The sequence below is a fragment of the Gossypium hirsutum genome, chromosome A06, assembly GCF_007990345.1.
Source record: "Gossypium hirsutum isolate 1008001.06 chromosome A06, Gossypium_hirsutum_v2.1, whole genome shotgun sequence".
NCBI classification, from domain to species: domain Eukaryota; kingdom Viridiplantae; phylum Streptophyta; class Magnoliopsida; order Malvales; family Malvaceae; genus Gossypium; species Gossypium hirsutum.
The window spans coordinates 31,025,130-31,050,649 of NC_053429.1; the positions used below are offsets into that span (position 1 = coordinate 31,025,130).

A 25,520-nucleotide genomic window follows, 5' to 3' on the forward strand; every position below is an offset into this window, starting at 1 on the left:
GAGTTCTGGAATAATATTGTGAATGTCAATAGATTGATCTATGAAGTACATTATTAGTATGAGTTGTATGGTATCGAATCAGGGTATGATTTGCTTAATGGTTTGATGATACTCAGATCTACGTAAGTACTCGTGTAACACCCCAAATTTGACCTAGGAGTTTAGGCCCAATTTAGAATGTTACATTGATCACCGAAGTGATTGTGAGAAAATTTCACAAAACCAGTTGATCTTAATTTTGTTTCTGAAAGCTTTAATATCGAGTATTTAAAACAAAACTGGAGTAAAAAAAAACAAATAAGTCTTGAAATAGAATTTGTACCACAGAATTAGAACCTTACATTTCAAAATTGTATATCAAAGTAAAAGTCTGAATTCACAACTAATAATTTATTTTCCCGTAATACTGCCTGAGTCCTCCGTATACTGCGTCCAGCATCCAAATTTCGAAATGTACCTGAAGAGGGAAACAGAAGAGGGGGTGAGCTACACGAGCTTAGTGTAAGGTCAGAACAGCTACACGAGCTTAGTGTAAAGTCAGAACTATCTAGCTACAGAAGTAGATATAGATACAGTAAACCTATGAACAGTTCAGCAGCGGAACATACTTACAGAGTTGTACCGAACCAATCGGTACATTCGTAACAGACGTATCGGCAAATAGCAGTATTTGTGCGTATTAATAACACACTCAGAATACACAATCATAGGTACCGTTCAGTCACAGTAACAATGCATTTTTAGACAGTTACAGTCCAGAGTCCATAGAATTCACATAAGCACAAGCAGACAATCTCACTCGCAAGACAGTCAATAAGATGCATATGGATGCAGTTGAGTTAAAGAAAGCCCACCCATCCAACCAACACACCTCTCCGTCCCCCATCACACCTCAATAGAGCTATTAAGCTCATCCAACAAATCACACCATATAGGATCTCAAAAAGCCCATCCAACCCTACACACTATATGATGTCATCCCGAGTTGCCCGACCACAATGAACATCAGCATTGTCCTCGACCCTCAGGGAATTGGGACTGCCCATGATCCTCTGGGTATTAAGGGCTATCAGTATGCAGATAAACTGCCAGTTACATATATTATGCAGCAAAGCTACCGTATAAGTTGTACTATGCAATGCAGTAAACCACAGTACAGACATGCAGTATAAACTGCCAGATCAGATAGTGGTACGTAGCGTAGCTAACATACATGCGGTATAGTGCAAGGCGGTAATCTGCTATACCGTTATCAGTAAGTCCACGACCCTTTGGGTATTAGGGACTGCCCACGACCCTTTGGGTATTAGGGGCTCTCAGTATTAACTAGCAGAACAGTTGCCAGTTCAGATAAGACTTCTTTCTCTTCACAATCCCACCCAAAACAGTGTATGCATATGTATGAATGTATACAGTCAGAATACCAGACTCAGACAAATAATCAAAAGCAGACACCCACATCCAATCAGTCAGTTACAGAATCAGTCTTGAGTACACTCGTAACTCCAACTCAGTAGCAATTGCAAAATAAGCTCGTATATCAATGTTACATATACAAGTAGTCAAACAGAACTAGTTGCACACACACTCACCCAGCTAACCAAGTTTAGAAACAAACATGTCACATACCTATTCACAATTAACACATTATCCAAACTCAGATCAGAGTCGAAACTACCCTCTCTAGAGCTTAACCAATGGTTGGATCATGTAGAGCCGCAATTACAAGTAAGTTGGTCTAAAAACAATGTTTGATGATATGGGGCCACATGCCCGTGTACCCCAGTCCTGTGGGTCAAACCAGGCCGTGTGGGGAACCAAACGCCCGTGTGAAGGGGTAGCACACGACCGTTTGACGGAGGCACACGTCCGTGTGGTGCAGGAGCACGGCCGTGTGAACAGGTCGTGTAACTCACTGTCCAATTTCACTAAAATCAAGTGCAGGACAGACACGACCGTGTGAGGGTCTCACATGCCCGTGTGGCACAAAACACAGACGTGTGTTTTGAAACACATGCTCGTGTGGAAACCCTAATCCCTAAATCAATCACATGACCGTGTGGCCAGGTTGTGTGACCCTAAATCTCTGAAACCCTAATTTTCAAACTCACATGCCCATGTGGACTAAAGGACAGGGTCGTGTGAATTTTGAAAAAATCCTCAAATTGACCACGCGGTCGTGTGGCACCCAATTTGGCCCTAAACCCTAATTTCCAAATCCACACGCTCGTGTACCACCACACACGCCCGTGTGGCCGTTGGGGAGGTCACGAAACCACTCCAAAATAGCCTCAAAACCACCGCTTTAGCCACCAAACTTGTCCCTAACCTTTGCCCTATCAACAATTATCAAAAAGTGACGATTTCTCGTCACTTTCATTGACTAAAACCCAAAATCAATGGGTTAGAACATACCCAAAAGATGATGAATCAACAGTTGCAAAATAACAGCGAAAGTAGAATAGACAAAGTTGAATCCCACATCTGTTTTGACGATGAAAAAACGACAGAGGAGCAAAAACTGAAGCACTTCGAACACCACAACACTTCTGATTTCAAAAAAAAAAACTAAGAAGAAGAAAACCACAGACAAAAACCCCAAAAAGATAAGGAAAAAAACGTGTAACAGGAAGAATAAAAAAATTAAAAATAAAAATAAATAATAGATAAAACAAATAGAGCTAAATAATTATTAAAACAAAATAAACAAAAGTAAAATGTTTTTTTCCAAAACGCCCACACAAAGACTCAAACTCAGAACCGCTAACACATTTACACTCCCCCTAACCACCAGACTAGCAGACCCATTTTTCTCACTAAAGTGCACAACTAATCACATATGTGCCGCCTCTTCACTGCTCCTATGCTCAAATTTGAAAACTTCTAGGCCCAAAATTTGAGGCGTTACAACTAGCCACATGTGTATGTGTCTGTCTGTGAATAATGATAATGAACAACTGTTTTGAGTTAAGATCAAGTATTAGAAAATAGGTTGTATTAGTTGGATTCTGAAGGTATGTTTTGTTCAGACGTGCATATGTGAACGAGAGAATAAGGAACTCTTGAAGAAACCTTCAGTTAATTAAACAAGAGTATATAATTGTTGTATATATATGTATTAAAACTATAGTGGTATCTGCTGGATATAAATGGTTTAGATAGATGGCTGAAGCAAAGATGTTATTTCAAGAATATAAATTATCCATCAAGGCATTTTAGTAGTAAAGCCCATCAAGTATTATTGTATTTATTTATGCTGTGTTTATGTTTTAGGTTCCCATGTTAAAAGATCGCATTTGGAGGGACAAAGGCAGGACTATGCCAATGAAGAGGCATATTGGGTTATTATGTTGGGGTGGTGTATTGTAGGATTCTACATTAATGAATCTATAACTATTAAATGGTTGTTTTAAGACAGATTTATTGTAATTTGTAATATTTTATATTTAAGTACCATATTTGTTCCTTGAGTTTTATTCTTTAAATGTAATTACGAATAGTAAGTTCTAAATAATAGGTTATCAGGTGCAGTTTGGTGAAGTTGTCTAAGTGTTTTGTGTGAAAACACCCATGATCCAGATCTGGTGAATCAGGTTGGGTTTAAGGGTGTTACATAAAAAATCATAGTACTTAAATATTGTAATTTAAAGAAATAAAATTCAAAATAGTATTTTATGTTGTCCCCAAAGTGCGCCTTAATTATTTGGCAGTATACGACTATTATCTCTAACCTTACGATTCCCGGAGTCATTGCCTATTTTAAAAATAAATCACAATTATTTAGCAAGTTCAAACACATAAAATAAAATTATATAGCAACAAAATTTTCAAAAAAATTCTTTTACCTATTAACAAGTGGCCACACTGGTGGTTGGTGAGTCATTAATGCCAGAAATGACATCTTGTATGGAGCCCAAGACTGCAGAAGAAGAAGGAAAACGCTTATGTCTTGTGTCTCGTGCTTTGTCGCTCGACAAAGCTCGCGAACAGTGTCGCCAAAACTACTGAGCATCAATTGTGGGCTCGAGCATTGCTAAGATCTTCTAGTAAGGACAAGTACATAATGTGGACTTTATTTTGATTGGAGTACGACATTAGTACCCCACCTATCAACAACAGAATATACGCTCGAGCAGTGCAAATGACCTCAAACTCGGTGAGACTGCTTGATAGCATTTCAAAATTTTCTCTTAACCAAGAAAATTTCAAACTGGTTAATCTTGCTTCCCCATCATCAATGACGTGTCCAAGTAGTTGGTAGCAAAGCCCCAAGGATCGGTAACTTTACTTGGCCTCGTGATTGCAAGTCCATTAGCCGAGAGCCCCAATTGAACCAATACGTCCTCCAACGTTATCGTGCACTCCCCACACAGAAGATGAAATGTGTGGATTTTTAGGCACCAGTGCTCCACTAGGGTAGATATTAAATCCGACATTAAGGGTCTGTTTGTTTACATGTAAAAGGTTTTACGAAAATTGTTTTCTGCATTTTCCTATGTTTGTTTCATAGAAAATAGTTTGGTCAACGGAAAATGACTTACAGGTCAAGGTAAAATAAGCCATTTTTCCAAAAAAATGACTTACACTTTTGAAAAGCATAAGTTATTTTCCCGAAAAGAGCTCATCTATAGATAATTTTATTTTTTTTTATAAAAATTAACTTAAATCAAACTTAATATTATTATATTGATAATAAATTTTACTTTTATTTTTTAAAATATTTAAAATATTATATTTTTCAATTTTATTAAACATACATATTTAATTATTTATATTTAGTCATAATATAAATTATTAATATAATAAATATTTTTAATAAATTATTTAATATTTCAATTTTATTTTAATAATAAATTTTAAAAATAATAAATTTAAATAATATTATTCACATATTATTGAAAATATTCAATATTAATATTTTAATAATAATATTTATTACAATTATAAATATATTAATAATAAATTTTTTGTAGTATAAAAGTTAAAATATGTCATAAGTCTATGTACACTCCACAGATTTATAATTTAGTTTTTGTACTTTTATTTTCAAGAATTTAGTCCATTTACTTTTTAAATTTAAAAATCAAGTCCAATTGTTGACATCGTGAACTTTTTTTTGTCAATTTTGTTGATGTCACATTTTTAAATAAAAATACTCACTTAGTAGTCATGTAATTAAAAAATGACGTTGTAATGAATCTAAATTTAACATAATAGTTGTAATATATGTAAAAACAATGTAAAATATAAAATTATAGATAAAAATAAATTCAATTAAACAATGAAAAAAATAAGAAAATCTCAAATGTATGTTTGTTTAATTGAAAATAACTTTTATGAAATATTTTTAAGGAATCTACCAAACAATAGAAAATATTTTACTCAAATTCATCTAAACACCAGAAAATATTAGCTTTTCCAGAAAATTAAATTATTTTCCAGAAATCATTTTTCGAAAATCATTTTCAGTAAAACAAACGGAACCTAAGTCGAACATTTGAACGAATGCTGCTGTGCCAAACCCGACGACATCCAAGTGTGGTATAATCTGATAGTCGGGAAACTGATTTAAAATCAATATTTGTTAAAATTGACAGTTTTAATTTTCTTAAGTAATGAATATATTTTTTTAAGAAAATATATTTTTTTAAGAAACTAACTCCAAAAATATTTTTTAAAAAGATTATATGGTTTTATTTAAAACTGACTCGGACCACATTTACTGACTCGTTAATCATAAGCGTTGTGTGGTTGGTAGCTCGAATAAGAGAATCCATTACATTTTCTGCATAATTATCAATTACATTATCAATCACCATTTAAAATAACAACGAATAATTAAACAAATAATTCAAATTAACAACATACTAACTTACCTTAAAACTTCAATCCTAATACACAAAAAAAATTCAATTTTTTTTTTCGATGAGTGCTGGCCAACCGACCAGTGGAATATGGTGGTGGATGGGGGTGGACCATTGAGACCAAATATATAATTGGAAGAAAGAAGAATAATAGGAGAAGAAGAAAGAAAAAAAAAAGCTGGATGTATAATAGCCGCGTGGCTGTTGAGTCACATCAGCGTCAGGCGGCAGGTCGATGCCGGCAGTCTGCTAACCGGCACCAACCTATCCCTTAACACCAATGTGACCAACAATCACGCAGCTAATGTTCTTCCAACCTTTTTTTTCTCCTTTGGTCTAATTTTTTTCAAGACATAACAATAACACAAATTTTTTTATTCAATTAATAGATTTGTTTAGCATTATTTAATATCGTTTTTCTTTAAATATTTATTTGTTTCAGATTATAGTTCGTATTTATAAAGAATAAAAAATTTTGGTATAATATTAATTTTTTATCAATTTTTTATTTTTAAAAACATTAAATCATGACTTCTTTTATTATTCTCGATTTTATATCGATTTGGCTGCGGATAAAATTACGAACTTATGCAAAATAATATTTTTTAAATTTAAGAAAAATTCCTTTCTTTTTTTATCATACTAATATTTACATTAAAAATTACTCAAAAAATTATTTCCCTCTAATATTGTTAGTTTTTTAAAATTTACCTAACTAATTTCATAATTTATGAAAACTGTCGTGGTGCAATAATACTAACTAAATTTGGATCAATCAAACTAAATAATTTCTAATGTATTTTGAAAAGTATTTTCTTAAGCTAATTCATCTTCTGCTTGAATTAGGTCTATCGGTGTATTGAATAAAATTTGATCCGGCTACCCTTAATCAAATACATTGGTATTGTTTCATTTCTTTATTAGTTGCACAGAAATCGCAACGACTTCTCTTATTTAGGCTTCCAACCAAACAACATTGAGTCGGGCTTCAAATGGATCCATCGGGAATCTCATGCCCCAAGTTTGGGGTTCTTGTGAAAAAAGGTTCGATCCGCGAAGACTACTATCTACTCGTGTAAATCGTAATCGGTACCTCCGCCCTTTGATAGCATAACCTTTGCGGTTCTTGTGACAGTATATAATTCAACCTCGTTAATGTATGACTAACACTACATGATAGAAATCTCCAGTTGATGGTACACTCCCCAGAGATAAAACATTTTTTCACCCTTTCCCCATTTTTTTTTCTCTTTGGCAGGACAATCTCAATAAAATTTTTTTCTCACTCCCCATTTTATTCGAACCCAAAGTGCATTCATGACTGGTATATATAGCCACAAATAGTATATATAGTCTATTGGTGCCAGCAAAGAAAAATTCGGGACCAAAAAAATAATTTTTTACTTTGGTGCTGACCACGAGAAACACAAGATAAAAAATTTTTACTTTTTATGGGTGCTAACACCAAAAAATACCAAAAAAATATTTTTGGGGCAGTGTCGGCCATGTGGACGCTGACACTTAATAAAAAAGTTATTTTCTGTTTTAGATCGAAGAATACCCATTTTTTTGAAAAGTACACGAAAATATACATACGGGTGTCTGCCATTGTACTACCAGTACCAGAAGAATTATTTTTTTAGTCCCCTATCCAATCATGAGGTAATAATTGGCAATTGATTGAGTTGGTTGCCGATCATGGGAGTGTCGACACTGTCATGCACTATAACTTTTAGGTCATTCCCGTCATTGTTTTTTAAAACTGGGTTATTCTTGTAAATATCTAGTTTTTTTGGATTAGTTGGGTAAGAAAACCTTAATTTTTAATGTATCCTTACTCAGATAGAGGCTTTAGTTACTCATCAAGGTAATGCATGGGTCTCAAATTGTGGGCTACTTTAGAAGGTTTCAAATGAACATTAGAAGATTACATGGTAAAGAGTCCAATGTCAACATGTTGAACTGAGACTAGAAAGATACATAGCAATTTGGCATTACTAGAGGAGCATCTTCTTGTTAATATGCAGGTTCATTGTTTGGTCCATGCTTCTACCTTTATCACTAATTACTATCATGTTGTTACTAATATTGTATGAAATGCATAAATTAAAAATATTTAATTCACAAATTTGCATCTAAAATATATCGTTTCATTTATTTTGGTATATAAACATCTTTTTAAAAGTGCTACATAAATTACTTCTTTTTTCTAAGTATTTACCTACCTCAGCCAACCATTAATCAACCATGGCTAATGATGATATGGAGACACTATCTAAACACTGCAGTCTCTGGTTGTTAAACCATAAAAACATCTAAACTCTTACTGTGATGATCCTCCTAGAGACTTGGCTACAAACCTTGAGATCCAGTCAGAACTAAACTCGGCGTTTGAAAGTATATTGTGCCATTTGTCGGTTTCGTGCTTGAGGCCAGCTATAACATCCTAAAAATCCCCTTGGTCATAAATAATATGAGATAAATTCTTAGTGAAATAAGGTATAAGATCAAAGAAAATGAAAGTTACAATATATCAAAAGAGAGTTAAATCAAGAAGAATGACATGATGTATTAAGGAAGCGACTAAATTGTAAATATGCAAAAAGTTCTATGGCACAAGTATAAATGTAACATCCCTAAAATTGAATATAATAAAAGTAGTAATAAATTGAATAATGTATAATTGATTTTTAGGTAAAATGAGAAAATGATATAAACATGATAAAAGAGAATATTGAGGAGTATAATAATAATTAAGAAGTAGATTTTAATATATTGATTTAAAGTAAGGGCTAAATCATATATATGTGAGTTTTTTTTGGCTCAAGTGTAAATATTCAAAAGCATTACATAATGAAAACAAGTTATTAACACAAAGATTTAATTTTTATTATTCCATTACTTCAATTTCATTCTCTTTAATGTATCTAGTAATTTTTTTTTCTTCATATTTTCTTTCACATATCAAGTTTCTATACATTTCACTTCTCTTATTTCAATCACATCGTTTTTAAATTTTACAATTTAGTCCTATCTTCTCGTCGCTTCATCTCATGTCATATTTGTTTATTACCTTCACTTCTTCATTACTTTCTCAAGCCCAAATTCTATTATTTTTCTCATATCTATATTTTATACGAATATTGCTAAAATCATTATTTAGTAAAAAATAATTTAAGTCCCATTTCATTATCTTTTCTAATTTCAAATACACATTTCATTATTTTATATTTTTTTACTATATAACATGTATTTTTTAAACTCACTTTTAGCCTGGGAATCGGAAATTCTAAACTCTGATACCACCAAATTAACACCCCCATACCCAACCTGATTGCCGAGTCAAGGCACTAGGATGCCACATTCGTTGCCGAAACAACTACTAAAAATTTCAGATCAATTTATCATATTATTTAATTAATGTAGATTATTAACTCATTTTAGTAATAATTGAATTTACGACAGAACAAAATTTGAGTTAAAGGAGCTCATTAAAACATCCGCAATTGATCAAATGCCAAATTGTAAAGTTCATAAAATTTTTTGAATTGTTGACACGACATTGGGGTTTCCATGTTGTGACATGGCGAACTTGTCGTCATGACATTGTCTCCATTTTCCTACAATTTCCGCGCTTTATTTTTATTTTTTTATATCATTACTTAAATCGTATTCAGATGTCATAACCGCCACTTCATTTTACATATCATCCACTTACATCTATTTCTAATCTCAAGTCCTCATAAAAATATGATATTCAATCAAAGATAACAAAGTTTATAAAATTAACACAAATATTAAAGTTTTACAAATAAGACCATTGGAGGACTTGCACTTTCAAAAGTACCCACTTTATGTATATTTCATATTTATTTCTAAATTGTGCCAATTAATTTAATTCTTCATAAAATTTTAACAAATAATTCAATACCACATCAACTAACAATTATTCACTTATTATTTTATCAATTCGTTTAGACATACCCACATGTATTAATCATTCCATCACTTACAACCATTTCGAAACATTTCAAATTCATCTACCATATATATTCATATATTTTCCCCCTCCTCCTCTCCATTCCACATCCTTTATGTATATATTTAGTATATATAGTTCCACTATTTACTTATGTGTTCATAACAAAGCTGTCCACTTGAGTCATAGTCACTAAATTATTTATATCTTGAGCTACAGAATTCAAAATTAAGATCTGCTTGATGTTTTTGAAACTATACTCAAATATATTTTTACACTAAAACTTTCAGAATTTATAATTTAGCCAATCAGTATATTAAATTCTTCAAAATTTTCCCTATTCTGCTGCTTGACAGCTTTGACCTTTCTTTACTAAAAATTAGTTATCTCTTAATATAGGGTTTGGATGATGTTTCTATTTGTTTCTCTTAAAAATAGACTCATTAATAATTTAAACATATAAATTTAAACCCCTAATCATTTTTTTACAATGTTTGATGATTTTTTAAATTCAGAACAGGGGAACCTGAATTCTATTCGACCTTGTTTCATGAAAATTAATATATATCAAAATATAAAATTATGTTTCTTTCAATGTTTCTTCCAAATAAAACTAGACTCAATAACATTTAATTCCATATTTAATTAAATCTCTAAAAAAATTTCTATAATTTTTGGTGAATTTTCAAAGTTAAGTCGCTGTTGCTGTCCAAACTATTTTAATGAAAATATTTTCTTTTCCATGGTTCTTTGCACTATCTTTCATTCAATCTCACATAATTGTCATACTTTTGATTACTATACAATTTAGTCACTTATGTTTATGTGTAGATTACATATTCATTTCTCAATCTTAGTACTTTTCACTATACAAATCACATTTTCTCTTACCAATTTAGTGTTTTAATTCTCTATTCTTCATCAAATACTTTCTATTTCTAGTATTTAGATTAAATACATGTTTCATACATCTCACTCAAAACATCTTTAACTCAATCTATTAAAATAAAAGTAGGTTTAGTATGAAACTTACCTCTTTTGTCAAGAATTTCTTCATTTATTTTTCATTTCCATGCATTTCTCAATTTCACCACTTTTCTTCCTTTTTCTTCACCTTCATCTACTATTTTCTTGCTTCTAAATTGAAGAACATATTCTCTAGAATCTTACTTCACCTTCTCTCTTTAATATCTAAGGAAATTTTCAAGACTTTTGGGTAAAAAGGTAGGTTTTCATAGCAAAAAACTAAATTGTAAAGAAAAGAAAACTTCTTTTATCACCCTTTTACTCATGTTGGAAGGATGATAAATTTTGTTCATCCTTCCTTTCTTTTTATACTACCATTTTCTAAATAAAATAATAATAAATATCTAAGTAAAATATTAATAAAATAATATTTAACCAATTAATTAATTAAAAGTATCACCAAAATATCATCAACATCATCGTTACATTCTAGAATTCTCCCTCTTGTTAATTGACTATTTTTCCCTTTATGACATTTCAAAATTCCATCATTGAATCACCACTTAATTTGGTAAAATTACGATTTAGTCCCCCACAATTCTTCACCTATTCAGTTTGGTCCTTGCATGCCAATTCCATATCTTAGTAAATTGGATTATTTTCACTTCTGGTCCTTCAACTTTCTTATTTTTACACTTCAATCCCCTAAAATTTGAATATTTATACTTGAGCAAAAAACTTTTCACATATTTACGATTTAGCTCTTACTTTAAATCAATATACTAAAGCCTACTTCTTTATTATTATTATTATTATTATTATACTCCTCAATATTTTCTTTTATCATCTTTATATCATTTTCTCATTTTACCGAAAAATCAATTATACATTAGTCAATATTATTACTACTTTTATTATAGATCAATTTTAGGGATGTTACATTTATACTTGTGCCTTAAAACTTTTTGCATATTTACAATTTAGTCACTTCCTTAATACATCATGTCATGCTTCTTGATTTAACTCTCTTTTGATATATTGCAACTTTCATTTTCTTTGATCTTATGCATTATTTTGCTAAGATTTTATATCATATTATTTACGACTTAAGAGGTTTTGAGGATGTTACAACAGCTTCTTCTTCTGCTTAGCGGCACCCATCAACAAATTCCTGAAATTTCCCCACAATAAATGAAAATATCAACAATTAAAATTTGAAAAAGATCCAACACTTTCGTGCATATTCATTAAATTTTTACAACCAGCAAAAGGAAACACTAAATTGAACAAAGAAATTGGTGCCAACCATTTAAAATCCTTAATTTCATTAAAAAAAAGGGCTCCAATAAATTCATCTGAAGCACTAATTCTGACATATAAATGATGCAAATTTTATAACTTTACCAAAAAAAAACCAAAATTCATAAGAAAAAAAATCTTTTAATGCAATCAAGTTTCAAAATTATAAACAAAAAATTTACAAATTCAAAATCTGTTTTAAGCATAAAACTCAAAGTTTCAAGTTCCAAGTTCTATTTTAACTCAAATTAATCATTAATTTAAACTCATAGCAAATAATCAGAGTTAGTAAATATATAAATATAGTCATAAATATTTAATGCCCCGTCAAACTACACAATCAAAATTATATACTCTGAAATAAACAAATTATGAAAATCTAGAAGTCCAATAAATTGCAATCCGTTTTCCTTCTCTCTTATATAAAAGCGACAACTTTAACAATAACGAAGCAAAAGAAAAAAAAATTCAGATTGATGCATTTTGTCCAAACCTTAGAATTTGATAAAATTCATCAAAGGATCGATTTTATCTATAAAAGATAAAAGAAAAAAAGGGAAAAGAAAATTTGGAGAAAGGTGAAGGTGGAGGCAATGATGGTAGTGATGGTTGGGAAAGAAGGTAAATTTGAAGGATCAAATTGAGATTATTTGTAAATTTTGAAGGTTGATTTTGTAAAATTATGACAAAATCTATATAATAGGTAAAAGTTAAGGGCTAAATTTATTATTATACCAATATTGTAACTATCACGTCATCCTTCTGTAAGAGATCTAAAGACAGTTAATGAAAATGGACAAAAAAATAATCTCAATTAGTTGGGTGACCAAATTTAAAAATTGATAATCAGGTGAAAAAAAGAAGAGAAAAAGAGCAATAATTGAGTGATCAAAAAAGAAAAGGGACAATAGTTGGGTGACCTATAGTGTAGTTTACTCTAAAAATTTTCACTATGTGTGCCAAATAAATTATAATGACGATGAAGAAGAAGAAGGAGAAGAACTCACATGAAGAAGATGACTAGACAAAGGCCAAGCATGTTTGAAACAGGGTGAATGATGATATTTAATATATATACTATAGTAAGGTTTTGGAAAAATTGTGTAAATTCTCAATTTGAATAAGAATTGCTTGGATGTCGCGACATTGATACATGTGTGTCGTGACACATCACTTCAGGGGAGCAAAACTTTAACGAAAAACCAACCTGGAACAATCTACCAAGGATGTCACAACACTAGAAGTGCTATGTCGCGACACCGAGCCCCAATGTCTCAACTCCAAGCTGATGGTTAAAGTGAAGGAGCCTAGGGTCACTGTCGAGGATGTCGTAACATTGAGAACCCCCAAGCCAAGATTGTGCCTACAGTCAAGGATGTTGTGACACCAAAGCTTGGATGTCACCAGTGGTGGATCTAGAAATACAACTTAGGGGGCAAGGGCAAAGTTAGGATTTTTTTGAGGGTTGGAATTAAATTATATATTTTTTTATGATAGTAAGATACATTTCACAATTTTAATAGTCTATATCTTTATAATTTATAGAGGATTAAATCAAATTTTTATCATTTTGGGGGGTTAAAGTGCAATTTTACCATTACTAATTTCAAATTTTATAACTTATAAAGGGCCTAAATGAAAAATTTTCCATTTTAGGGAGGCGGAGAGCTCTACCAGCCCCCTTAGATCCACCCTAGGTGTCATGACATTGAAGCCTAATGGGGTGAAAAATACTGTAGGGGCAATTTGGTATCCAACACCAACTCAAGTCAACTCATGCACTCTAAGGGCATTTTTGTCAAAATTTTGGGTTGTAAACTTGACTATATTAAAGACATACTTGTTGCCAAACATAAAGTAGCCTCATTTACCATCTTTTTTAGTTTTCTCTTTTATTCCTTTCACCATTTTTAGGTTTTTTGTTTTTCCTTTCTTAGCTTAGTTAGTTAGTACCTATTAGTTTTTCATTTTTACTGTAACTTTAACTTTCTTACAACTAAACACAAGACTTTATCTTGTTATTTTGATTTTTCCTTAAAGTATTCAATAGATTCTCTTTGTGAACTTTCAAAAGTGTAAAAATCTTAACTTTGGTTGTGCTTTCCTCACTTTTAGTGTTGTTATCATCTTCAACAAAAACTCCTCCAAGAGTCCCTAAAAACTTCTCAACTTCGTATTTTTATGTTTTCTTTGATAAGTTATTTAAGCATGAACTTGACTGATATTTGTATGTTGATGATAAACATGCACTAAATTTTATGGTGGCTGGTTGATTGAAATGTTGCATGGTTAGTTTTTGGGTCAGGGACTAAATCATAAAAATTGGGCTTAATTAAATAGACTTCAAAACCTAGAATTGACACCTCCAGGGGAATATTTAGATAGGTGAGACTGAAAGGAGAGCCTATTGTGAACCAATTTTGACTATCTCGATTTAGTTTAGTGAGGTCGAGAGATAAACCATACTAAATCGTCTAATTGGTATAATGGTGATCGAAAGGTAAAATTGGACCAATTAGGAGTTGAAACAATTTAGATCCCAAATCCAAGAATTAATTAGCAACATGGATATCAATCAAACCTTTTATCTCGTTGAATTTATATTTGTGCACCCTTGCTTATTATTCAATTTAGTCCTTCTAGGTGTAGTTTAGTGTAATTAATCTTTGATGATTTGTCGTAATTTACTGCTTAGTGATTAGCTAGTTAGACTTGTTAGTCACCTTATTGTCTGATCTCTCTTGGGTTCAATCCTTGGAAAACTTGAAGTGTTCCATTGTCACACATAAAAATATTACAACTGACCTGTCACACTTGTGGTCAAGCCACTTTAATTTATGATATTTCGTGCTAATTTTCTACTCGGCATTCGTACGCCATGGTGCAATCAGGGAGGAGATAACAAATTAGTGTGGAAAGTCGATTACAATGAGGTCTTCACAGTTAAAAATTTGTATTCCCTCATTTTCTAGAGGAATTCTCATACCTCTGTCAATCAAGCTCAACAACTTGTCCGATCTAATCTTTGGCGGCTTAAAATCCATTTCAAAATCATTATTTTCTTATGGAAGATTTGCAATAATTGCCTCCTCACTAAAGACCTCCTTTCAATAAGGCTCTCCATCAATTATAATATTTTTTTTGCTATAAAAAGAAGATAAAGAAACACATAAGTATCTCTTTTCATATTGTAGCTTTTCTAGTTCAGTTCGGTTCGGTTCCCCTATTGCACGTTGCTCCGACTCTTTCACCAACTCATCCATCTTCATTTTGGATTCTACATTGGCTCCAGTGAAATTGTATAAGCTTTCAAGATTCAAGAAATCTACATTGCTTTAGCTTGTACCTTTGGATTATTTTAAAAACAAAGAAAGTAACTCACCTTTTGAGGTTCTAATCCATGTCCCATAAGGACCATTACAAGAATATCTTATCTTTACCTTTTGATTCTCATTGCCTATCCTATTCATTCTTCTCAGACTTTTCATTCAAGGAATCAACCTGCTCTCAGCCTTTGTGATCACTTCTTCCATTGGTCTATATCATTATGTATTATTTTTAAATCAACAAAAGGATATGATTAGAAGAGCAACTATTGTTTTGTCCCTCAAATCTCACAAAAGGATATAACAAAAGGAAGCTTCATTTTTGCTAGCAAACTTTAAGTTAGAATTCCCTTAGCATTATTCTTTTGTCCTTCAAGTCTCACAATATTTCTTCTTGTAGGTTGCTGAATTGAGACTAGAAATGGACCAAGTGGGGTGGAAACTTAAACTAACATTTAAAGATGTATGGAACCTCTTCCAATTTGTCACCATTGGTCAACCACTAGAGGACAACCACATTTTAAGAAGAGAAACAAAAAAGTGGGAAACATGTGCTTTGAAGACTTTCATTAGCTTCTCCTGGCCATAAATGTTCTTCTTGGATGATGTACCAAAAAAATACTTTTCTTTTGTCGAAAAAGGAACTAATAACCATTAAAACAAGTTAAAATATTTTCGATACAAGGCACAATCGTGCTTGTCGTTTTGATAATACATAAATTAAACAACTAAGTGGGGTTCTAAACAACCAAAATAACTTAACGCCTGAAGGGACTTCAATAGTAAAAGAGTCAAACTGGAAGTTGCTTCTGAGTCGTGCTAGTGCATCAACACATTTATTTCCTTCCCGAAAGATATGCTTAAGTGACTTAAAAGCCCTACCGTGGAGGAGCATACTGCACTTAGCAATCAAAGATGACAAGTAAATATTAGAGACTATTAGAAGTCATAAAGTGCATAATAGTAGTGACATCCACTTCAAGCTCTAGATGAGTAATATTCAAATCCCTAGCCAAGCATAAACCATCTCTCAAAGCTCATAGTTCAGCCTCAACACTAGTGGATTTTGGAATATGTAGATAAGCTTCGATTACTAAGTCACTAACATGATTCTTTATAATGGCTCTCGTCCCTATTGTCCCAGGGTCTCCTAATGAAGATCCATTAGTATTAAGTTTAAACCGGTATGTTGGAGGTGGAATGCACAAGACTCAAACTTCTATTTATAATCTAAGGCAAATCTAAAAGAATAGGTAGTGGCTTTAACTAGGGGTGAACAAAACTCGATTTAATTAAAAAAAATAAAAAAATAAATTTTGAGTTAATCGAATTGAGTTATTCAAATTAATTGAGTCAACTCAAATAAGTAATTTGAGTTTTGAGTTGAAATTGAGTTGAATTTTACAATTCGAATAACATATTAGTGTACATACTCTTTTGGTCCCTGTCAAGTTTGGAAATGAGCATATTAGTCACCCTCAACAAAAATAAAAAAAATTCAAAATAATTTTTAAAATTCAAAATATTTATAAAAATTCCAAAATTTATATTTTATAAAAAATTCTAAAAATATATAAAGAAAGTTAAAAATTAAAAAGTTTTCTAGAATAATAATTTTGGGGGACCTAAATAAGTTAATTAATGATTTTGCTTTGAAAAAGTTTTCAAATATATATGGTTTCAAATTTATGTGCTTTAACATGAAATTAGTTATACCATAACAAGATTTTAATTTGACATGTTTAATTTTTTAATTTAACTTGAATAATTTCACTCAATTCGATTCGATTTGATTCAATTCGACTCGACTTGAATTTAATTTCATTCTATTCGATTTCACTTGATTTGAATTTCATTTCATTCGACTCAATTTGAAAAAAAATTCAAATCGAGTTAATATGATAAAATAAGACTCGTCAACTTGATTAACTCTAAAAATTTTCACTTGATTCAACTCGATTCGATTGAACGCTCACCCCTAGCTTTAACCCCTAAAAAATGATAAAATTACTTTGAAATCATTCTAAAAAAATAACAATTATAAGTTAATAAAATATTAAAATTACACTTTTACCCCTTACAATAATGTTTTGACTTCACTCTTGTTTATATTGCCAACAATTAACAAATTTACCATTTAAATTATGAAAGTGTTTTTTTTTGTATAGTTTATTTTCATTTTATGATTTATATTTAGAGTTTGAGACTATTGCTCCTAGTAATATCGTCTCCAACACCTGTTGCTTGTTTGTATCATGAAGATGCATTTGACATTGTTTTTTTTTTAATGTTTTTAATCAGCGACAATGCCCTTTAAACCATACTTACAATGGAAACAAAATAAATAAATTAAAAATAAAATATTTGCTTCTAACAAATTTGAATGCCATGGTGATTTTATATCTTCACGAGCTTCACAAGTTGACAAAGGAAATTTGATGAAACTTGAAATTGAGCCCAATTGTTTTAGTTTTCTTCTTATATTATTATTATAATAATGACAATGTGGTGATAAAATGGTTTTAGTAATATTCCATTTATTTTTTTTTCTATTTGTGGAAAATATATAAAATAAAAAAGAACACGTTTTATTTATTATTATTTTATGAATTAGATGTATTGGTGGATGGGATTGAGTGGAATTGAAATTTGATTTTAAATATATCTTTAAAAATAAAAAAATTACTTAAATTTATTTTAAAATATTTAAATATTATTTTAAAATTTTTATTACTCTTAAATATTCAAGCAGGTTAAACTGAGCACTTCAATTTAAAAATATAAATCTAAATCTGGCGGATTCATAAACAACGCTAGTAAGAAGAGGGACTGACGGTGAGTTTATTTATTGTCAGGTGGAATGAAAAATTGGTAATGACAGATACCAATTTTGAGTGGAAAATGGTGTCGAAATGACCGCTTGCATGCAAATACGATGGGTCTTTTTTATCTTTGATGTCTCAACCGTTGAATCACACCCAGACTTTTCATCTCTCATTTTTTCCTTTTTGTATTTCATCATTTTACTCCAAAGTAATTCACTTCATATTCCCAAAATAATGGCATGAAATTTAAGATTTAATATCTCTAATTTAATTTCATGTTTTTATAATGACAATACCATTAAAATAATGTTATGAATTTTATTATTATTTGAACAGAATCACATGAAAAATCAATTCTATTCAATCACATTATATATATATATCTATATATAATAAGGTCTTCTAATAAATACTTGTGTATTTGGTAATTTTTTAAGTTTTATAACCTTTTGCTACTATTCTTGAGCTCAACGGGTAAGAAAACTCGAGACGTTTACAACTTTTAAAACCTATTAACAATAAGCATATGAAAAAAGTACTTTAAAAAAAATGTAATATGTTTAAATTATTATAATAATTAATCTGTGCATTGCACGAATAAAAAAATTAATTTAATAAATAATAATTTTACTTATCACCTAATTGTTAAAAAAGAAAAAAAAATTGTATAAAATAAAAGATTAAATTATGTTAAATTAAATTAAAGGGAATTTCGCGTTTTATATTTTCATAGAAAATATTTAAAAGAAAAAGAAAAAAACAAGACTTGTCTTAGGAAGATTCAACAATTTTATCTCATATAATTGACAATAATTAATTTTTACTTCATTTGACTTATATTGGTGCATTGGCCTTAAAAATTATGATATTGTAATTTCATTGCTGCAAAAATTATAAAGGTATTAAATTAATATAATAAAAAATAAATTATTTTTTTAAAATTATAATTTAAATTTATTTTTTTATTCCTGAATTTTCCCCCAATGAAGCCTCAGACCTTGCCAAAATAATATGTGTAAAGATTAAATATTAATGAGAAATGGATAAACTCAAAAGTAGTTTTAAAATTTAAATATTGTGGAGATATGAATAATAATGCATTTCTTATTATAAAAAATACAGATAATATGGAATCAAAGGTTAGTTCTAATAAATTATATTGAAAATAAAATAGTCTAATAAATTTACTAAAAAATATATAATTAGCTAATGAGTGAATGGGAAAAAGGAAATTAGAGGGGTAGTAATGTAAATTTGTATAAACTGTCGGCCTCTTAACTGGGGTTAAATAGACCTGATATCCAGGTTAAAGGTTCGCTTCTGAGTTGACAAATCGAGCGTCGGTCACTTGTAATTTTTAATGATAAACCATTTTTAAATAGATTTTAATTTTGAATTTAATATATAGAAGAAATTTGAAAAGGGACAGAAAGATTTGGTGGTATATAAGGCATGGAAGCCAATTCTAATGAACAGAAAAAGTGAGGGAAAATGGCAGATTCTAGTGATTCAATTTCCATTGATATGGAAACGATCTCTCTTGGTGCCAAGGTAACTCGCATTTCTATTTATCTTCTTGTTTGGTTACCGGGAAAACGTGGGAATGGAAGAGTAAAATAAATGGAAAACAATCAAGTATATGCTTTTCATGTTACAGTTTAATGCACCATTATATTTTTCCTTTTAACTAAGCTGCATTTTTTTCCATTAGTTTATTCCTATATATTTCAGCTATAAAGCAATTCATTCCTTTTTTTGCTTCTGATAAATTACATTAGTAAACTAAATCCAATGATGTTCTGAAACTTATAAATGCCTTTTCTTTAATAATAATTTGCCTCATGTGCTAGTAATTCCGTTAGTTATATATCCATGTTTTTGTCAAATTAGGAATTTGGATGATGCTGAATATGCTTAAATGAAGGAAAAAATTTTAGGTCTCTTAAAAAGGTTCTGCTGCACATGCTTACTTTATCTAGTTAGAATAAACTTAACTTGAGCTATGCTTCCAACAATTTCATTTTTTTTTTCAAGTAAAAGAAACCCAAGTCAATTAGGCTCTTTAACTAGCTAGATCATATATAAAATATCTTTGATGGTAGCAATTTATTTTGATTCCTTTGGTTGCTTTCCAGAAAGGTTTGCTGAAGGAATAACTATGTATTGTAAAATCAATCTGCAGGAGTACCTTGTTAAAACTCGCTGCGGAATGGTTTCCGTTGCATTATTTGGAGACCAGGATAAGCCGGCTCTTGTCACCTATCCCGATTTAGCTCTAAATCGTAAGTAATGCAGAAAAGCTTGCTGTAATGTTTAATTTCCTTATACTTGACTCCATATGACAAAATATGTGTTTCAGAGCCCATGGAATTGATTTTTGTTAACAGATTTGGCTAACAATGTTCACCCCTCGTTCGTTTTTAATTTTTAATCTTAGAATAATTATTTTTCTCCTAATTTGTGTTTTCATCATGCATGAGACTTTGAGGCTGTAATGCTTTCAATTGAGCCAGAGTTTTACATGTTAGTTTAATGTTTATGAAGTTTGTAACGTTATTTGCAAGATTTCCGCAATGGCCAAGACCCTTTCATCCATGATTCTTTCGGTTTCTAATGGTAACTTATAGTTATATAACATTCTGCAGATATCTCCTGTTTTCAAGGCTTGTTCTTTTCTCCAGAAGTTAATTCCTTTCTCCTCCACAATTTTTGCATATATCATATAAGTCCTCCAGGGCATGAGGTCCGTTCTGTTCATGTTTTAGTCTCATAGTTGTATCTCAATCATCCTTTTTATTTTTGGTCGAGTCCTATAGTCACACCTTTCTTATCCGGACTTTTTTCAAGAACTATTGCAGGTAGGAGCTGCCCCAATCGGTTCTGATGACCTTATGCCTTCTGTTGATGACTTGGCAGATCAGGTTCTTGAGGTTCTCAACTTTTTTGGGTAATCAGTTGATTAAAAATTTACTTTACTGTAATCTCTACTGCTCTAGACATTCTTTGGTACATTTTATTTGTCATGATGGCCGGTAATTGTAGAAGGTTGTCTGAAAATGTTATAAATTGATACACCTGCTACCATTATATAATTTCTTAAGCTATTGTTTTCTTTAATATGTTTTATCATTAGTTATTTATATATAAAATAATATAGGCAAGCAAGCTTATATTCCTTATCCTCCAACTCTTTCATTCTTTTTTCGGTTTTAACTGTAGGCTTGGTTCTGTAATGTGTATGGGGGTTGCAGCTGGAGCATACGTTCTTACTCTATTTGCTGTAAGTCAACTACCTTGGCACAGTACACAATTTCATTTTTAATCCAAATAAATATAAAAAACCTAAGTTTGTATTCTCGGAACTAATTATTGTGCATTTTGTCTTAATAGATGAAATACAGGCAGCGTGTCCTCGGGTTAATACTTGTTTCTCCACTATGCAGAGCGCCCTCATGGACAGAATGGTTGGTAAATAAGGTTCTTTTTCTGTGCCTTTTTACTTTTCTCTTAAGGGTCCAATGACTATGTGCTTTGATGAATTGTCGTATTATTTCAGGTAATGTCAAACTTACTTTATTTCTATGGCATGTGTGGAGTGGTGAAGGAGTTATTGCTTAAGCGGTACTTCAGCCAGGTATTTTTCTGATTCAAAAATTTATGCCATTTATTGCTGTGTCTAGAGTTGGACCAGTTTAGTTACGATGTTCTGAGTCATAATGGCAGGAAGTTCGTGGTAGTGTTGAAGAACCCGAATCAGATATAGTTCAAGCATGCAGAAGAGTTAGTTCTTTAGCTCCTTGTATTTGCCCCTTATTTACTAGAGTGACTTATAATGAAGCATGATTATGTAGTCTCAAGGCGCTTTTCTTACTTGAATCATGTTCTTTCCCTGCAGTTGCTAGATGAAAGGCAGAGTATAAGCGTTCAGCAATTCCTCGAAGCAATGAATGGGTAAGCATGTCTCCATGATTAATACGTCGACCAGGTTTTGTTTTGAATGTTCTCTTTAAACAGATTTCACATAGTTGGCTTAAAAGTCATATTCTACATTTTTCAGGAGACGTGACCTTAGCGAAGGATTAAGGAAACTGCATTGCCGATCACTAATATTTGTCGGGGAGAATTCTCCTTTCCATTCCGAGGCTCTCCACATGACATCAAAATTAGATAGAAGATATAGTGCCTTAGTGGAGGTATGCAATCAAAACAGTCTGTTGCTTAACTCGGTTTCATGTCTTCTTACATTGAGCTTTCAAAAACCATATATTTATCGAAGTAACTACCTCGAAATGCAAGAAACCTACAGGTTCAGGCATGTGGATCAATAGTAACTGAGGAGCAGCCCCATGCAATGTTGATACCATTGGAGTACTTTCTCACGGGATTTGGCTTATACAGGCCATCTCCCCGGAGCTTCTTTCACCGGAAAGCATGGCCTTGAAGTTGAAACCGATTAAAACCCGGATTTCTTAGGAAGTCCAAGAGAAGATGTTAGAATTATGTGACCCAAATTCTAAGAGATTGCTTGCAAGTCAAGTTTAACAAAAATATATTTTCTTTCTAGAAGATTTAGTATTTATTAGTATAATATATTTAGCATTTATTAGTATAGTTTATTTGACTTACTAATTTAGCCTATAAATAGGCTCCTTTACAATCTTAGAATTAAGAGACACCCATTAGATTAGAACTCATAACACATTCAGAGAATTTTGTGTTTACGTTTGAGGGTTCTTTGTTGTTCGGGTTTTCGGGGTTTAGTTTTTATCTCCATCTTTTGTACTCTTCATTCTTTTACCATTATAGTAAAATTATCTTTGCCCATGGTTTTTTATCCTCTTTTGAGGGGTTTTTTCACGTTAAATTTGTGTGTTCATCTTCTCAATTTCTTCTACTATTTTTACTTGTTCGTTGCTTAATCAGGACGATCCTAACAAGTGGTATCAGAGCTAGTTTAACTTTTATAGATCAGCCCGGTCAGAGATGGCAGCAACAAGGTTTGAAATTGAGAAGTTCGATGGTGAGACAAATTTCAATCTGTGGCAAGTTCGGATGATGGCAATTCTAGTTCAAAATGGCTTGAAAAAGGTTGTTACAGGGAAAAAGCCTGAGAATCTAAATCAAACAGAATGGGAAGAGCTTGATGAAAAGGCCTTGTCTGCAATCCAGTTGTGCCTCGCGAATACAGTATTGCAGGAGGTATTGATGGAGAAGACCTCATTCGCCTTGTGGAAAAGGTTAGAAACTCTTTATGCGACTAAGTCTCTGGCTAACCGTTTAGTGTTGAAACAACGTCTATTTACGTTTCGCATGAACGAAGGTGAGCTTCTTAAAGATCACATCAGTCAATTCATTACTCTTTTAAATAATTTAAAGAACGTTGAGGTTCATATTGACGATGAAGATCAAGCTATGCTATTATTGTGCTCTTTACCCTCTTCATACAAGTCTTTCAGGGAGACCCTGATTTATGGCAGAGACAAACTCTCGTTCGAAGATGTGAAGGGTCATTTGTTGAGTAGAGACAAACTCGACAATGAGTTTGATTTGAATAGCAAAGCAGTTAGACAAGCTTCCGTTTTGGTAGCATCAAAGAAACGAGACAAAAGGTGTCGCTATTGCAAAAAGTTAGGTCACGTCAAAGCAGATTGTTATAAACTGCGAAATAAAAGAGCTGCTAAGAGTAACGAGGAAGATGTAGCTGGTGCTAATTTGGTCGATGAAGGCGATGATGATTTCTTGTTAGTGTCAACGAGCGATAACTCCAAGCTTACGTCTGAGTGGATCTTAGATTCAGGATGTTCTTTCCACATGTGTCCCAATAGAGAATGGTTCTCCACATACAGTTCAGTTGAAGGTGGAGTTGTGCATATGAAAAACGATTCATTTAGTAAAATAATCGGTATTGGTACTGTTAAAATTAGGATACACGATGGGACGATTAGGACACTCTCAGATGTCAGGTATGTACCTGATTTACGAAAGAATCTCATCTCCTTGAGTATTTTAGACTTGAAAGGATGCAGAATCAACATCGAGTCGAGCGACATTAAAGTATCTCGTGGAGCTCTCGTTTTGTTAAAAGGTAAAAGAACCGGCAGTCTTTATATTCTGGAAGGTTTTACAGTGACCGGTGAAATCGGACGTCCCTCGTCCGTTACGGAGTCAAAGTCAACTCATTTGAAGCGGAGGCAACTCGGTCATAGGAGGGAAAAAGGTATGACTGTTTCGTTGAAGAGAGGTTCTCTTTTGGATGCAGGTTTTGAAAAGTTAGGGCACTGTATTCGTGAAAATCAGACCCGGGTTAGTTTTGATTTGGCAGTGCACAAGTCGAAGGCTAGAAGTCTTCCAGCTCTAAGCATAGATTCGACTCAGTTAATTCCCTGCATAGTTCAAGATAGGCCCGTGGCGGGTTTTGGCAAAGATGGCATTGAAAGAATTCGTGTCAAGGTGGAGATTGTTAGAATTATGTGACCCAAATTCTAAGAGATTGCTTGCAAGTCAAGTTTAACAAAAATATATTTTCTTTCTAGAAGATTTAGTATTTATTAGTATAATATATTTAGCATTTATTAGTATAGTTTATTTGACTTACCAATTTAGCCTATAAATAGGCTCCTTTACAATCTTAGAATTAAGAGACACCCATTAGATTAGAACTCATAACACATTCAGAGAATTTTGTGTTTACGTTTGAGGGTTCTTTGTTTTTCGGGTTTTCGGGGTTTAGTTTTTATCTCTATCTTTTGTACTCTTCATTCTTTTGCCATTATAGTAAAATTATCTTTGCCCGTGGTTTTTTATCCTCTTTTGAGGGGTTTTTCCACGTTAAATTTGTGTGTTCATCTTCTCAATTTCTTCTACTATTTTTACTTGTTCGTTGCTTAATCGGGACGATCCTAACAGAAGATGACAGATAAAGGGTAAGATCATTTTTTTTTCTTGTTTATAATAATAATATATTATGTAAGGGTGTTTATGAGCATTACTAGGGATGTAGATAGAGAAGGGAAGTGGAGAGAGAAGAGAAAAAGGAGATTATTGTCAATTCTTTTATTTGTAACCTTTTTTTAGCTGAGTTTAAGTCATTGTCAATATCTGTAAATCATGGGAATAATTATTTTACAAGAGAAAACGCTAATAATGTTATGCTTTACTTTTTCTATTTCTTGCGTCTGCTTTTATATTTGTTTCCATTTATAGGGTGAAGTAAAACCTTTCACCATAGACTAAAGGTGTTGATGTGCAATCTGACTATAGT

The 25,520-nt window shown here is 31.7% G+C and overlaps 1 protein-coding gene across 1 annotated transcript; it reads left to right on the forward strand.

Annotated features, from left to right (window-relative positions):
- The first annotated feature begins 19,583 nt into the window (after nt 1–19,583).
- Nucleotides 19,584–22,874, forward strand: LOC107961660 (protein NDL1). Its single transcript, XM_016897731.2, is given in 12 exon segments — nt 19,584–19,810; nt 20,442–20,541; nt 20,905–21,002; nt 21,118–21,206; nt 21,479–21,539; nt 21,650–21,736; nt 21,816–21,893; nt 21,983–22,039; nt 22,155–22,210; nt 22,317–22,452; nt 22,566–22,659; nt 22,662–22,874. Coding segments are annotated over 12 exon segments (987 nt in total). The 5' UTR covers nt 19,584–19,750; the 3' UTR covers nt 22,733–22,874.
- Nucleotides 22,875–25,520: the final 2,646 nt, after the last annotated feature.